Here is a 15,450-nt window from a genome sequence, read left to right as displayed (position 1 = left end):
TCTCCTACTGGGAGAATAGGCGTGCATGCCTACTGGGTGCTGTAGCGATACGTAGCAGCAGTACTTGTTTGATGAGTAGGAGCACACAGTGTCGTAGCAGTGCCATGGAGTTCAGCACAAGTCTCCAGCATCGCTACGTTTAGTGGCGGCCTCTACAGCTTCACACGTTATTGTGTAAAGAAGTTACCGCACTAGGGGGCATATGTATCATCCGTTTTTTTAGTCGCAAACGCTGCGATTCCCAAAAAAGCAGCGTTTGCGACTAAAAAAAACTGAAAATGCGATGTATGATTAAAATCGCATCGCAAAATTAAGGAATCGCAAAATTTGCGATTCCTTAATTTTGCGTCAGCATTTAAGGAATCGCAAATTAGAATTCCTTAAATGCTATGTATGAAGCAGCCAAGTTGTGCGATTTTACATTAAGAAAGCCATCATCTAGCACTGATATCTATACTGGGTTCCATCCAATTTGTCTTGTGATGCTGCATCCCTGGTACTGTAGCTGTGCAAAAATTATCATTTGTTTGTCATTGACGTTTGAAATTGTACCCTTGTGCATTATTGTTTTGTAAATCGGGCATGGACAGTGATTTTTGTTTGAGCTTTCAATAAGAGTTAAATTCCGCCTTTCGTCTGACTGGAAGGGATTGGGGCTTCCTTTGGGTGATACCAGGTCCTGCCTGGAGCACTAGTAATTGCATTTGCTGCAGATTTGTGTACAATCTGTAGATGGTGTTGATTTTTGTGAAGTCTTAACAAACAAGGAATTCCAGTACTTGATCTTCAAACCAAAAGCCATGCAGGCGCGAGTTCAACTACTTGTTTGCAAATGTACGGATTCATCAGACTGATTTGAGACAGTAGCGCGATTCCTGAATCGACCATCACACCAGCAGTGTTAGAGTTGGACTGGATGGTAAGGGAACTGATGATTGCAATGACAATTTTTAACCAGTATCTTTAATATGGTTAGTTGTTTCGAAAACATTAGCAGTAGCAGCTCAGCTTAGATTCCTCCAAGCTATACTAGATCCAGAGCACCACTTCAATTCTGGCGTAAATCATCTTAAAGCAAGTTCAATCAGTTTTTGGTGTTACAGGTTGTTTGCAAATAGCTGCTCATCATCCACGCACATGAAGAAATCTGTAACCAGTGCTCACAAAAGTTCAGAAAGAGACTGAACATAGACATTAATCAATATGGGTAACAAGGTGATCCTTTCGGCCCCACACATTTCATTTTCAAAGCACTGTATCAGATTCAAAACTACCCACATTAACCCCTTGCGTGCTTATGACGAGCTCAGCTCGTCATGAGGCACAGTGGAGCTGTGCTCATGACGAGCTGAGATCGGCATACCGGCCACGGACGACCCACGCGGGGCTAATTCCTCGCCTGTGCGGGCGTTCTATGGGAGTGGGCAGAGTCGTGACGAGCTCAGCTCGTCATGAGCACAGCTCCACTGTGCAGCATGACGAGCTAGGCTCGTCACGAGCACCGCTGCGCCGCGCGCAGTCCCTCCCCCCCGCACTGTGGGGTAATTAGCCCCGCGTGGAAGGGGCTAAATCTTGGTCTTCTGCCTTGAAAAGACCTGAACCTCCCACCGCCATAACAGCCCAGAGGCTTGAACTAGCCTCGCAAATAGAATTTCATAGTTGGAGATATTGGAGTGAATGAGAAATGCAACAGCAAAGTAAAGCTGGAGAGAAACAGCGCATGGCTTAAACAAGATGGCTAGAATGGCCACAAGGGACACAGGAAAACATGTGATAACCTGCATGAAGGTGTTTATCTCATAGTGAAATGAAGTATACTAAAAGAGATGGATGGAATGCTTGAATTAATCTCAGCCACTTTATTCAGGGGCGTATCCCGATCCATAGTCATTTTGCCCACAATGCCACGTCAGTTTGTACCCAGCCATATGCAAAACGGTCTTGAACATGCTCTAATGGGAATAGTCCTGCCCGAAGTGTCAGGCCAGGTCCTCCCTGAACCGGAACCGGAACACTATCAACCTACGGCCAGATTTGCCCTAGTTAGGGCTCATCAGCCAGGCAAAGCTTGGCTCCAGGGACACAGTGTGCCTGGCACCCACTTCTCTATGAACAAGAGAAAATGCCAACCCACTCTGTTTAGTTTGCTATGAATCATAAGCAACACATCAATATTATTTTTGATCTGTTAGGTATATTTATTTTTACCTTTTCTTTAAATCCTTTTTTTTGAAAAAAAATCATTGGTTTATGTCAGAAAGACAACACAACACATATAACACATATATAAATGAATCAGCTTATACAAAACATTTACCAACCAAAAACATTATTACATATATATACAATTATACATTCACTGTACACAGCATGACTTATGCTTTACTATTTCTGTTCCAAAGGCAAATATCAGCTCTTCGCCTTGTTAACCATCAGTGATTACAATAATGAGAACAGTAGTGAACAAAGTCACGATCAACCAGAGATATTAAGCAATAGTTCTATGAATCAATAATTATGAATAGTTCTAGTTTTTATCTCCGTTCTGCCGACGCGTTTCGAACACCATACAACAGTTATGGGTTCTCCTCAGGGCCTTGTCACTTTTATCTTTCCTGCAGCCATTTTCGCTCCTATGTCTGAATCTGGGTCTTTGAGCTGCGATCTGTTTCTATCTGTATCTGGGCGTCCCCCTATGGCTCGGAATCCCTTGTGACCTTTATAGATCCGCCGGTAACTTAGAGGCGTCTCACTTCATGTTCACGATATTTATACCTGCGGGCAGTCTTGTTTATATCGGTCTACTAGACTCCCGCTGCACACACCACGTTGTTCCCCTCGGGTTGCTCTCACGTCCGTGCACTCTTTCCAACTTGCTACAGCATCTTACTCGCTTCACTGTGGGTGGCGGCGGCCATGTAACCTGGTTACTTAAAGCGGTCAGCGGTCAGCATACCCTTACCACTTGGGGAGACACACTCAAGTACACAAAAGGTAAAGGATGGAATGATTGAATGAATCTCAGACACTGATAACTTCTTGGGGCTACATTACAGTCCATTGTTATTTTCCACACTATGCCACCTCAGTTTGGACCCAGCCACATACAAATCAGTCTTGACCCTGATCCAAAGGGAACAGTACTACCTGAAGTGCCAGGCTAGGTTGAAGAACCGGAACACCTGCAACCCAGGGCCAGTTTCACCCTGATTAGGGCTCGTCAGCAAGGTACAGCTTAGTCCCAGTGACAGTGTATATGGGTCTCAAATCTGGGCATATCTTCCTACTGAAGGAAAACTAAGTTACCTATTAGAAGCTGTCAAATCAATCCTTCAAATCTAAATTCTTTGAGGTATGGGGACCACCCCAAACCCTCCTGTTGAAAGTTGGTTCAATAAGGGTTGGCAGCAAAATTGTTTTCAGGGCAGCCTTCAACTCCTGGTCTTATTCTGGTACTCAGGACATTTGATTCAGGAGAATTATATCTGTAACCTAACTTGGAATAAAACTAGACAGCCAGTGGCCCAGTACACTGTCATCCTGCATATGTTTCTAAAATTGAAGGGAAAGAAGAAGAGTACTATTGATAATATTGAATGGGAAATATTGATATGCCCAAAATACATACAATAACTATCGAAGCCCAAAATATCACATAGGTAAGTGTGTATAAGAAAAGGTTTACTATACTTATCTCTGCTTATATGTACCTTGAAGCTAAATGTGTATATTTCAGTTAAGTATGTGTGGAGATAAAATAGGAAATCTATACTTGCATATATACTTACCTTTCCAATGTTTAGTTTTCAATATTTAACATTTGCAAGTCAACTCAATATATGCATTAGAATTACACACCATTCCTAGAGAGAAGGCAGTCTGGTTCCTACGTTAAGGAAAATTAAACAATCTAACTCTGACACCCAAATGGATACCATTGTGTGATCCTTGGCACATCAGGTATTTCCTTATGTGTCAGACTCTGTACTAGCAGATTAAATACTGGTATCAAGCGCCTTACTGGGAACATGAAGTAGTAGAGCACTTTTCTAGTGAAAAATGCATAATTAGCAACATCCTCGGTAGGTGTAATGCTAGGCAATGAGCAACAATTCATATATGAATAGACAATCATGTAATTTGCATTCAGTGCTTTAAAATAAAAATGTAGCTATGTGCCCGTAAATGCATTCATTCACAAATGAAATTATGGAGTAAGGGGCATATTTATCAAAGAGTTGCGTCGCCCTTGAATCACGCAATGGGGCTCAAGGGCGATGCAACTACTGAGTTCGATTTGTCAAGCCACGCAGATGGTCTTGCGTGGCTTGACAAATCTAACTTAGTAGTTGCTTGTTAACTCTAGAGTAACGTGACGCAGCTCAATGCGCTGCGTTGTGTTCCGCTGCCCCAGGTTGTGGTTTCATGGGTCGTTTCATGGGTGGTGCATGGGTGTTCTCACGCATACACCCATGGATTTTGGCGCTTTCCCAGATTTACCATTATTAGTAGACCTGGGAATGCATCAAAATGCTGCGCCTCCAGAGGTGTGGCGTAACAAGGGGAAATATCTTTACTTCTCCTTGTGTTTTCCTCTATTTGTGCTGTATTCTGCAGCACACACAGAAAGAGGAAAATGCATCAGAGGATTGTTTATGTTTAGGAAGGTGGCCCGTCCTGCACAAAAACAAACCTGCCCGCAACACTGGCTCCCTTGCACCAGGGTGCAGGAGGGGCTGCGCTGGCGTTAAGCAGTAGTCTTTGCTAAATGTTAAATATGCTGCATTCCTGTCCTTTCCCTATCGTGTAGCACAGCAAGGTGGCTTGCTGTGTTGTGCGATTCCCTGATAAATGTGCCCTTTAGTCTCCAAAAGCATGGTAACACATGTTCAAGTCCCCATATGGATGGCTCTGTGCATGCGGCTGAATTATAATATTCTTTCAAACATGAAGAAGGATCCTGTAGCATACATTTTTTCATAATATTTTTCTGTTATTGGTATATTTTATCCCATTCCGTGCTCCCTTCGGGAGCACTACCTGGCTGGCAACGCAGCCCCACCCGTTTTTTGAACGTTCCACTCTGGTGCGGAACGTTCGTAGCAGCCAAGGTGTTAAAAACACTGGGAAAATGTTGTCCGCACAAGGCATGTTTCCACACATACTGCCGACAATGATGCTTTCTGTGTCTAGACACCTATGTTTGTCAGCTTGCTCCTTCCAACTCCTTCATCAGGACGCCTGGGGTGAAAGGGCCAAGTCTGGGTGCTGACATCTTCAAATAAGGCCCTAACACACCCCAAAAGGTCACAGCCTCATTGGGCATAGCCTTCTCTGCCCTAGTGATTGGGCTTAACATGAACAGCAGCTTCAGCAGAATACGATTATCTTCTAGGCAATAAGGGCTAAACGTCAGCGCTTACTACATAGTAAGAATCGCAAAGAATTTGTGTAGCGTACAAGGTGAAAGGAATACTATTTTTCGCAAGAACGGAACGGCATGGTTAAGGAATAGTGCCCACTCCCTCACTGTTGGCCCTGATTAGTCACAGTGCCATCCCTTGATCTGATTTGCAACATGGACTCAAAACCTTAAGAACATCCCTATAGATGCCTCCTTATTTTGTACTGTGCTCCTTTCAAGCATCACCACAACATAACTTGCATTCTGCACTCTCCTCACATCCCACTCTACTTAGCTGTCCCCTGTTCACTTCTGTGTACTCTCCATGCACTCTAACGTGACTGGAAAATGACATGATAAAAGTACAAATAAAAAAATGTAATCGTAGCCGTCCTTGTTAGTCAAAGTCAGCGTAGGCCATAGAAAGCATAGCAGTACTCAAGAAGGAAAACCATCAGTGGTGTGTTCACGTGAGCAGGGAGTACTGAAAGAACACTCACCGTAACTGATGAGCAGAAGCAAAAATGGAACACTTTTGAACAGGTTTTTCATTGACTGCTGGTAAGAGTAATCTTCAGGCGCCCCATCCTGTAGGACTGCTTGAGCCTGGCTTGGAGGGACTTCAGGCTTTTCCTTGAACACTGCAAACAAAAACAAAAGAAACAATAACACTAGAGTTTTCAGACAGGCAAACTATCCCCCTTGTTCAGTGGCCTTATGCCACCTTTACCATGTACCTTATACTGCTATGGCCCCCGTCGCAGTAAGGTATTTCAGCTTTGAGTGGTGTAGGCCCCGACATAATTGCGTGGCCTGCTGAGGGCACAGATTCAATAGATGCCTTTTAGGTACTCCTCTCTGTACCCATTGACCGATGCATCAGACACTCCCCAGCCAAGCATTATCGACAGAGACTCTATGGCCTATCACAATGCTTGCTCTAGAGTAGCACCTTGATGCTCCCACTGCAGCAGTGTATTACTGCTCTCTTCCCCTGGTGGGCCTGTGTGGGAAGATTGTGGCGATATCTGTCCTTGGGATTTTACCACTATGACACTCATTTTACAAGTATACTCAATGTTACAATCATGTACAAGAACATATAGTGATACCAGTGAAAGTGTTTGCTCTTTATTGAAAGTAGGTTTTCATCTGTAACAATCCATTCCTGCAGTGAAGTGAGCCACATTACAAATGCCTCTTTCTTTTATCAGTGCACCTTACTTCTTCATCTCAATTTTAAACAGTGCTGCGAGGAGAAATGCCAGTGCTGCCCTGCACAAACAAGCTTACCACCCAAACAACAATATTGTACACAAGTAAGCAGTATTGTTTATACTTATTTAAAACCGTAACAATTTTACAGAGGCAAGAAAAATAGATTAACAAGAAAAAAAATCAATGTTGCCCCAGTTGGTAGCTGCATAAAATAAAGTCAGTAAATTCACAGTCAATCAATACATATGTCTAACAATTCGATGAGACATGATAGAAGGCTTGAGCATTGCATCTTTTCAAATCAAATCATAAGACAAGAAATAGACTTTCAGTAAAATAAAACACTATTCTGCGCAGTAGTTCCCTTAACACTGCATGCTGCGCACTAATCCAAGAGCCGGGGGAAAAGGCTTGAGGGTATATAGTTGTTACCCACCAACCTAGACGGGAAAAGAATGAGCCAAATGCTAAAATATATGGTACAATGTCATAAGGCCATGTTGACTCGATCCGATTTCGAGAAGTACAATTTACAATTCCAGAAGACCTGCCCAGCCTGTCTCGCACTGGCTCCAATCGCCCTGGAACGCAATGTATTGACCAGTTAATGAAATGCACTAGTTATTTTATCAGGCTACGAAGGCCTAAGGGATGCCGATCAAAGAGCCTGATGAATCTTGCATGTGCTAATCCTGGCCAGCCTAAAACCGATAGGTGACTAGTGACAAGCAAGTTTGCTATGCTTACTTAGGTGGCCAGGAAGATACCCATCAGAATCAAAATGCTCTTTTTTGTGCTCACGGAAGGCCTACCTTGCCTGGTCACCACTAGTCAAGGCTGTGATGGCAATTAAAGTGCATAATGCTATCTCATCGGCATCTCAAAGCCCGATGGATGTCAATTCTCACCTGGTTTTTTACGCAGGAGCGATGCGAAAAACGAGATGTAAGAACCCAACTTCCCCACACCACCACAACCACCCAACCATGTCAAAGTATGTTCCCTGAATAGTTTTGCTCCGTGGGACTTAACTTAAAGGAATAAAAAGCAAGAGGGTCTAAAACCCCTGATTCTCTGTCTCTTTGGGACAAAATTCCCCCAGTTGCCCCTTGAGAGGTATCAGCTTCAACTATGAAGGGTCGTGAAGGATCTGGGTGTCTTAATATGGGAGCCCGGGTGAATGCCTGCTTTCAATTTTTAAATGCTTGTTCTGCCTCAGGGTCCACTGAAAGGTAAACCCTTTACATAGTAGCTTAGTGATAAGAGATGCCAAGGCTGAAAAGTTGTCACTAAATCGTCTGTATAACTTAGCAAAACTTAAAACACTTTTCACTTCCTTTACCGACTTAGGTGACTGCCAACGGGTTATGGCTGATACTTTCTGTGGGTCCATGCTCAGCCCTCCGAAGGATAATAGGAAGCCCAATAAAGGTAGCCTTTGATGTGTGCAACTCACATTTGTCTAGCTTTGAATACAAATTATCGTCTCTCAGTTTCTCTAGGACAGACCTGAGATGTTTTATATGTTACACCACAGATGAGGGATAGATCCAGATATCATCAATTTAAGCAATAGTGCATACATCCAACAGTTCTCTCAATGGTTCGGTAATAAAAAATTATTGGAAAGCCGCAGGGGCATTACAAAGGCCAAAGGGCATAACCAGATATTCCTAAAGCTCAAACTTTGTGCAGAAAATGGGCTTCCATTCATCGCCTTCTTGTATCTTCACAAATAATATGCTCCTCGAAGACAAGCTTAGTGACGATCTTTGCGTTTTTGACAGGTCGAGAAATTATTGGATTATGGGTATTGGGTATCTGTTTTTTATGGTAATACCGTTGAGTGATCTATATTCTATGCAACACCTTAAATGGCAGACTCATTCAGGGATAAAAAAGAGAAAGGGGAGCAAGAAGGTCTGCTAAACCTATTTCTCAAAATTTAATCCAGATATTCCCTCAAGTAAATACTTTCTTTCTCTGACAATGCATAAATTCTACTGCAAGGAATTTGTGCTCCAGTGTTCAAATTAACGCCACAATCATATGGCCTTTGAGGCGGAAGAAAATATGCCTTTTTTGATCAAAAGTTTCCTCTAAAGCCTGATAACAAGAGGACAAAACAGGCACCACAAGTTCAGTGATTACAGCTACTTGTTTCTGGTTGTCTTTTCACCGAATGCAATGGGTGGTACAAAAAACAGAATGAAAAGACAGGGAGTGACTACTCCAATCAATATTAGGGTTGTGTTTAACCAACCATGGAATCCCCAAAATGGCTTGAAATTGAAGTGATTGCATTATATCTAAACTCACAGTTTCTATGTGAGAGTCATGTATGGCGAGGATCAGGTCTCCAGTGGCATGTGTTACAGAATCAAATTTTAAATCACTGCCATGAATGGTTTTCATTTCATCTGCATACGTTTTAGTCAAGAAAGGAATGTTCATTAGTTTGGCCCAGTGGATGTCCATGAAATTCCCTGTAGCTCCTGAGTATCATAATCTGAACATCAGTTGACCATTCACACAACATGACACGAAAAGCCACAAAAAGGTGGTGTTGAGTAAGCAAGGCACTCTCCTGTGTTGCGATTTGTGACACCATTAACCCAGAACTACCCGAATTCCTTGTCCCCACAGGTTCCATGCTTAGTCGTTTCCCAACTCCTTTCATCGCTCGGGTTTCACAGGACAATCCTGCAAAAAAAATTCCTAGCTTCCCAAAGTATAGACATAACATTTTGTCACTGCCACTCTTCTTCACTTAGAGGACTCTCTTATGCTGCCTATCTGCATAGGCTCTGGCTCTTCAATGGGTTTCTCAGTATCTGCCTGTTTCTCTTTGAACATCAATAGTCTGTTGTCTGTGCAACCTCTTTCCCTGCGTCTTTGACTTAACCAATGATCTCATTTGCCTACTAGGTCAATCAGAGCGCCACATGAATCTGGAGGATCTACCACTTGAGATAATATATCTTTTAACTCATCCCCAAGTCCTCTGTAAAAGAGGGCACGGAGTTTGGCCTCAGGCCACCCTGCGTCTGCCACTAGTCTATTAAAACTAGATATGCATGTCATTAAGGGCCCGATGTAAGTAATTTTATTTTGCCACTTCTTAAATACCGAATCGGTATTTAAGAAGTGGTAAAATAGAGGGGGGGGGGGAGGGTGTAGGTAATACAGAATCGGTAAATACTGAATCGTTAAGATTCAGTATTTACCGATTCTGTAAATACCGATTCGGTAATGCCCATTGATTCCAATGGGCATTGAAGCCCATAGGAATCAATGGGCATTACCGAATCGGTATTTACCGATTCAGTAAATACCGATTCCTGCAAGGGTGCAGGGGGTGTCACTTTGACACCCTCTAGCACCCAAATACAGGCATGTGTGCCATGTGGCACACAGACATGCCCTAAGGGCATGTCTGTGTGCCACATGGCATAGGTGTGCATGCACACATGTGCATGCGCACCTGGATTCAGTATTTTACCACCCAATTGGGGGCCAGATGTAGGAGCCCAAATACCGGTCGGTAACAGACGAATTCGGCCGTTACCGACCGGTATTTGGTGATTGGGATGTAGGGGCATCATTTTACAGATTCGGTAAATTTACCGAATCGGTAAACTTACCGATTCTGTAAAATACCGAATCGGTAATATTACCGATTCGGTAAAACCCAGATGTAGGTGGGACTCTTCTGAGTCCCAAAGGCCTTTCAGATCCGGTATTTTACCACCCAATCCAATTGGGTGGTAAAATACCGAATCTGAAAGGCCTGTAGCACTGGAAACAGTGCTACCTACATCAGGAATATTCCGAATCGGTAAAATTACCGATTCGGTAATTTACAGAATCTGTAAATGTACCTAATCGGTAAATTTACAGATTCTGTAAAATATAGCCCCCTACATCTCAATCACCAAATACCGGTCGGTAACGGCCGAATTCGGCCGTTACCGACCAGTATTTGGTGACCTACATCAGGCCTAGTACCATGTCTGAGTTTCAGTAGCTGTGTATCAACAAAATGCTTAAAAGAATGTCTATCGAATAGTCTTTGCAACTCATCCTTGAAGGCTGTATATTCATACAGCATTGGGTTGTTACTTTCTACCAAAGGGATTGACCACGTGGCAGCAGTGCCACCGAAGTAGGATAACATGAATGCTACTTTGGCCTACAACCTTCAAAATGAAAAGCAACTGGCACTGATTAATAAAGGAGGCAAATTTTGTGGCATCCCTGTAAATCGTTCAGGGGGGGGGTAAGGGGATAACCGGAGGCGTGGTGACCTGGATAACTGGGGGACCACCCCCCAGATGCGGAGTCATAGAGAGGAGGTTTTCTGTGGCCCCCGTAGTAGTCCCTGTACCAGTATTAGGAACATTACTCTGCTAAAAAGTATCTACCCTAAATGTAGGGGGTTGTGCCTCTTTCTGTAGGCTCCCCATCATATGAGCAAGGTCTGCAAGGGTTATCTTTTCCAGAAACAACTGAGCTAAAATCTAACTCAGCTTATACCTTAGTCCAACCTAATGTCATAGGCGCCGGGAAACCCTTGTTGGGTAGCTGAGCGCCATACAAATGTAAAAAATAAAATAAAATAAATAAAATTATCTGATGTTTTCCATACCAAGGCGGAAAGTAAACGTGGGCTTTGCATTCTGTCAATTCTCAATTGTACATATTCTATGGAAACCAAAAAAGAGGACATCTGTATTTGGAAGGCACCACAATGTAGAGAATTCTTACAGATGGGAGAGGTGTGGCGCAGCGGCTGACTTCGGAACGTAGGGCTCACAATTCGATCCTCGGCCCTGACGGCAGCTCAGCTCAGCTTCATGTGACTCTGGGCATTAGCTCACTTAGTCTCCCCGACGCCCCCCAGTGCTTTGAAGCATTAAGGGGTGATATGTTCGCACTTTACAAATACGGATTATTATTATTATTAATTTATATAGAAGCTAGAATAATGTAGTGCAGCATGACCCAGAAGCCAAAGGTGAGTGGAAGCAGGAAGGAAGGCACACACACGGCAGCTGGAAAGCGAAGCGTCCTTCCACATGCATTGTCCGTGTTTACTCTAGCGCCCCACCACCCCCACTGCATAAGCAGCCGGGAGTGGAGGGCGCCCAATAGTGGTAAGGTGCTCATGGCCATTTCAGTTACCAGCAAAAGGACTTAATGGAGGCTGTTCTAGGACTGAGGTGGGTGGAGACAGAAAGACTGCCACATTAGGTGCCCCGGGGTCAAGTTCAATAACTTAAGAGGTTCCTTGAAGAATTTCACACACCTAATTGAGAGCTGTACGTCACTCCACTCAGACATGCAGAGATTGATTTGTTCCATTGGAAGATGTACGCCCCCAGGCCACTTATAAGTTCTTTCGCCTCGAGCTCCAGAGATTTCTGTATCAAAATGGAGGCTCCTCCATAGGAATGGTACAAAAGGGGGTGGTGATGGACGGAGCATCTGAATCAATCAAACACTCACACCCAGTCAAAAGATCTGGGTTTAATCCATCACCGTTCTTTAGCCCACTCTGCCACCCCAGTTCAGACATGGCTATATGCAAATCAGTCTGACCCTGTGCCTCATGGGAACAGTCCAGCCCGAACTGCCAAGCCATGTCTTCCCTGGACCGGAAACAAGCTTCCGAGGATCGGTTTCTGGCATTCCAGCCGTCTTCAGCCCGGCTTGCTTGAATCCAGTGGCAAAGTGAGCAAGGGACTCACGTCTGAGCATACCCTGCCACACTTATGGCGGCCAAAAGCGGTACAAAAGGGGGTGGTGATGGACGGAGCATCTGAATCAATAAAACACTCACACCCAGTCAAAAGATCTGGGTTTAATCCATCACCGTTCTTTAGCCCACTCTGCCACCACAGTTCAGGCATGGCTATATGCAAATCAGTCTGACCCTGTGCCTCATGGGAACAGTCCAGCCCGAACTGCCAAGCCATGTCTTCCCTGGACCGGAAACAAGCTTCCGAGGACCGGTTTCTGGCATTCCAGCCGTCTTCAGCCCGGCTTGCTCGAATCCAGTGGCAAAGTGAGCAAGGGACTCACGTCTGAGCATACCCTGCCACACTTATGGCGGCCAAAAGCGGTACAAAAGGGGGTGGTGATGGACGGAGCATCTGAATCAATCAAACACTCACACCCAGTCAAAAGATCTGGGTTTAATCCATCACCGTTCTTTAGCCCACTCTGCCACCCCAGTTCAGGCATGGCTATATGCAAATCAGTCTGACCCTGTGCCTCATGGGAACAGTCCAGCCCGAACTGCCAAGCCATGTCTTCCCTGGACCGGAAACAAGCTTCCGAGGACCGGTTTCTGGCATTCCAGCCGTCTTCAGCCCGGCTTGCTTGAATCCAGTGGCAAAGTGAGCAAGGGACACACGTCTGAGCATACCCTGCCACACTTATGGCGGCCAAAAGCGGTACAAAAGGGGGTGGTGATGGACGGAGCATCTGAATCAATCAAACACTCACACCCAGTCAAAAGATCTGGGTTTAATCCATCACCGTTCTTTAGCCCACTCTGCCACCACAGTTCAGGCATGGCTATATTCAAATCAGTCTGACCCTGTGCCTCATGGGAACAGTCCAGCTCGAACTGCCAAGCCATGTTTTCCCTGGACCGGAAACAAGCTTCCAAGGACCGGTTTCTGGCATTCCAGCCGTCTTCAGCCCGGCTTGCTTGAATCCAGTGGCAAAGTGAGCAAGGGACTCACGTCTGAGCATACCCTGCCACACTTATGGCGGCCAAAAGCGGTACAAAAGGGGGTGGTGATGGACGGAGCATCTGAATCAATTAAACACTCACACCCAGTCAAAAGATCTGGGTTTAATCCATCACCGTTCTTTAGCCCACTCTGCCACCACAGTTCAGGCATGGCTATATGCAAATCAGTCTGACCCTGTGCCTCATGGGAACAGTCCAGCCCGAACTGCCAAGCCATGTCTTCCCTGGACCGGAAACAAGCTTCCGAGGACCGGTTTCTGGAATTCCAGCCGTCTTCAGCCCGGCTTGCTTGAATCCAGTGGCAAAGTGAGCAAGGGACTCACGTCTGAGCATACCCTGCCACACTTATGGCGGCCAAAAGGGGTACAAAAGGGGGTGGTGATGGACGGAACATCTCAATCAATAAAACACTCACACCCAGTCAAAAGATCTGGGTTTAATCCATCACCGTTCTTTAGCCCACTCCGCCACCCCAGTTCAGGCATGGCTATATGCAAATCAGTCTGACCCTGTGCCTCATGGGAACAGTCCAGCCCGAACTGCCAAGCCATGTCTTCCCTGGACCGGAAACAAGCTTCCGAGGACCGGTTTCTGGCATTCCAGCCGTCTTCAGCCCGGCTTGCTTGAATCCAGTGGCAAAGTGAGCAAGGGACTCACGTCTGAGCATACCCTGCCACACTTATGGCAGCCAAAAGCGGTACAAAAGGGGGTGGTGATGGACGGAGCATCTGAATGAATAAAACACTCACACCCAGTCAAAAGATCTGGATTTAATCCATCACCGTTCTTTAACCCACTCCGCCACCCCAGTTCAGGCATGGCTATATGCAAATCAGTCTGACCCTGTGCCTTATGGGAACAGTCCAGCCCAAACTGCCAAGCCATGTCTTCCCTGGACCGGAAACAAGCTTCCGAGGACCGGTTTCTGGCATTCCAGCCGTCTTCAGCCCGGCTTGCTTGAATCCAGTGGCAAAGTGAGCAAGGGACTCACGTCTGAGCATACCCTGCCACACTTATGGCGGCCAAAAGGGGTACAAAAGGGGGTGGTGATGGACGGAGCATCTGAATCAATAAAACACTCACACCCAGTCAAAAGATCTGGGTTTAATCCATCACCGTTCTTTAGCCCACTCCGCCACCCCAGTTCAGGCATGGCTATATGCAAATCAGTCTGACCCTGTGCCTCATGGGAACAGTCCAGCCCGAACTGCCAAGCCATGTCTTCCCTGGACCGGAAACAAGCTTCCGAGGACCGGTTTCTGGCATTCCAGCCGTCTTCAGCCCGGCTTACTTGAATCCAGTGGCAAAGTGAGCAAGGGACTCACGTCTGAGCATACCCTGCCACACTTATGGCGGCCAAAAGCGGTACAAAAGGGGGTGGTGATGGACGGAGCATCTGAATCAATCAAACACTCACACCCAGTCAAAATATCTGGGTTTAATCCATCACCGTTCTTTAGCCCACTCTGCCACCCCAGTTCAGACATGGCTATATGCAAATCAGTCTGACCCTGTGCCTCATGGGAACAGTCCAGCCCGAACTACCAAGCCATGTCTACCCTGGACCGGAAACAAGCTTCCGAGGACCGGTTTCTGGCATTCCAGCCGTCTTCAGCCCGGCTTGCTTGAATCCAGTGGCAAAGTGAGCAAGGGACTCACGTCTGAGCATACCCTGCCACACTTATGGCGGCCAATAGCGGTACAAAAGGGGGTGGTGATGGACGGAGCATCTGAATCAATAAAACACTCACACCCAGTCAAAAGATCTGGGTTTAATCCATCACCGTTCTTTAGCCCACTCCGCCACCCCAGTTCAGGCATGGCTATATGCAAATCAGTCTGACCCTGTGCCTCATGGGAACAGTCCAGCCCGAGCTGCCAAGCCATGTCTTCCCTGGACCGGAAACAAGCTTGCGAGGACCGGTTTCTGGCATTCCAGCCGTCTTCAGCCCGGCTTGCTTGAATCCAGTGGCAAAGTGAGCAAGGGACTCACGTCTGAGTATACCCTGCCACACTTATGGCGGCCAAAAGCGGTACAAAAGGGGGTGGTGATGGACGGAGCATC

The 15,450-nt window shown here is 45.7% G+C and overlaps 1 protein-coding gene across 2 annotated transcripts in view; it reads right to left on the bottom strand.

The window, feature by feature from the left end:
• Positions 1 to 15,450, bottom strand: part of FLVCR1 (FLVCR choline and heme transporter 1) — a 163,967-nt gene that overhangs the window by 57,942 nt on the left and 90,575 nt on the right. For both annotated transcript variants that reach the window (XR_015296689.1, XM_086927868.1), the window contains exon 3: positions 5,905 to 6,045. Coding sequence is in view for 1 of the 2 variants with exons in the window: in XM_086927868.1 (XP_086783994.1) it covers positions 5,905 to 6,045 (141 nt within the window). In the remaining variant the exon portion in view is untranslated. The remainder of the gene's footprint in view (positions 1 to 5,904; positions 6,046 to 15,450) is intronic.

This window comes from Lissotriton vulgaris, chromosome 6, assembly GCF_964263255.1.
Source record: "Lissotriton vulgaris chromosome 6, aLisVul1.2, whole genome shotgun sequence".
Lineage (NCBI taxonomy): Eukaryota > Metazoa > Chordata > Amphibia > Caudata > Salamandridae > Lissotriton > Lissotriton vulgaris.
Note: the sequence above shows the minus strand (reverse complement) of the source record. Positions and strands in the feature narration are given on the sequence as shown.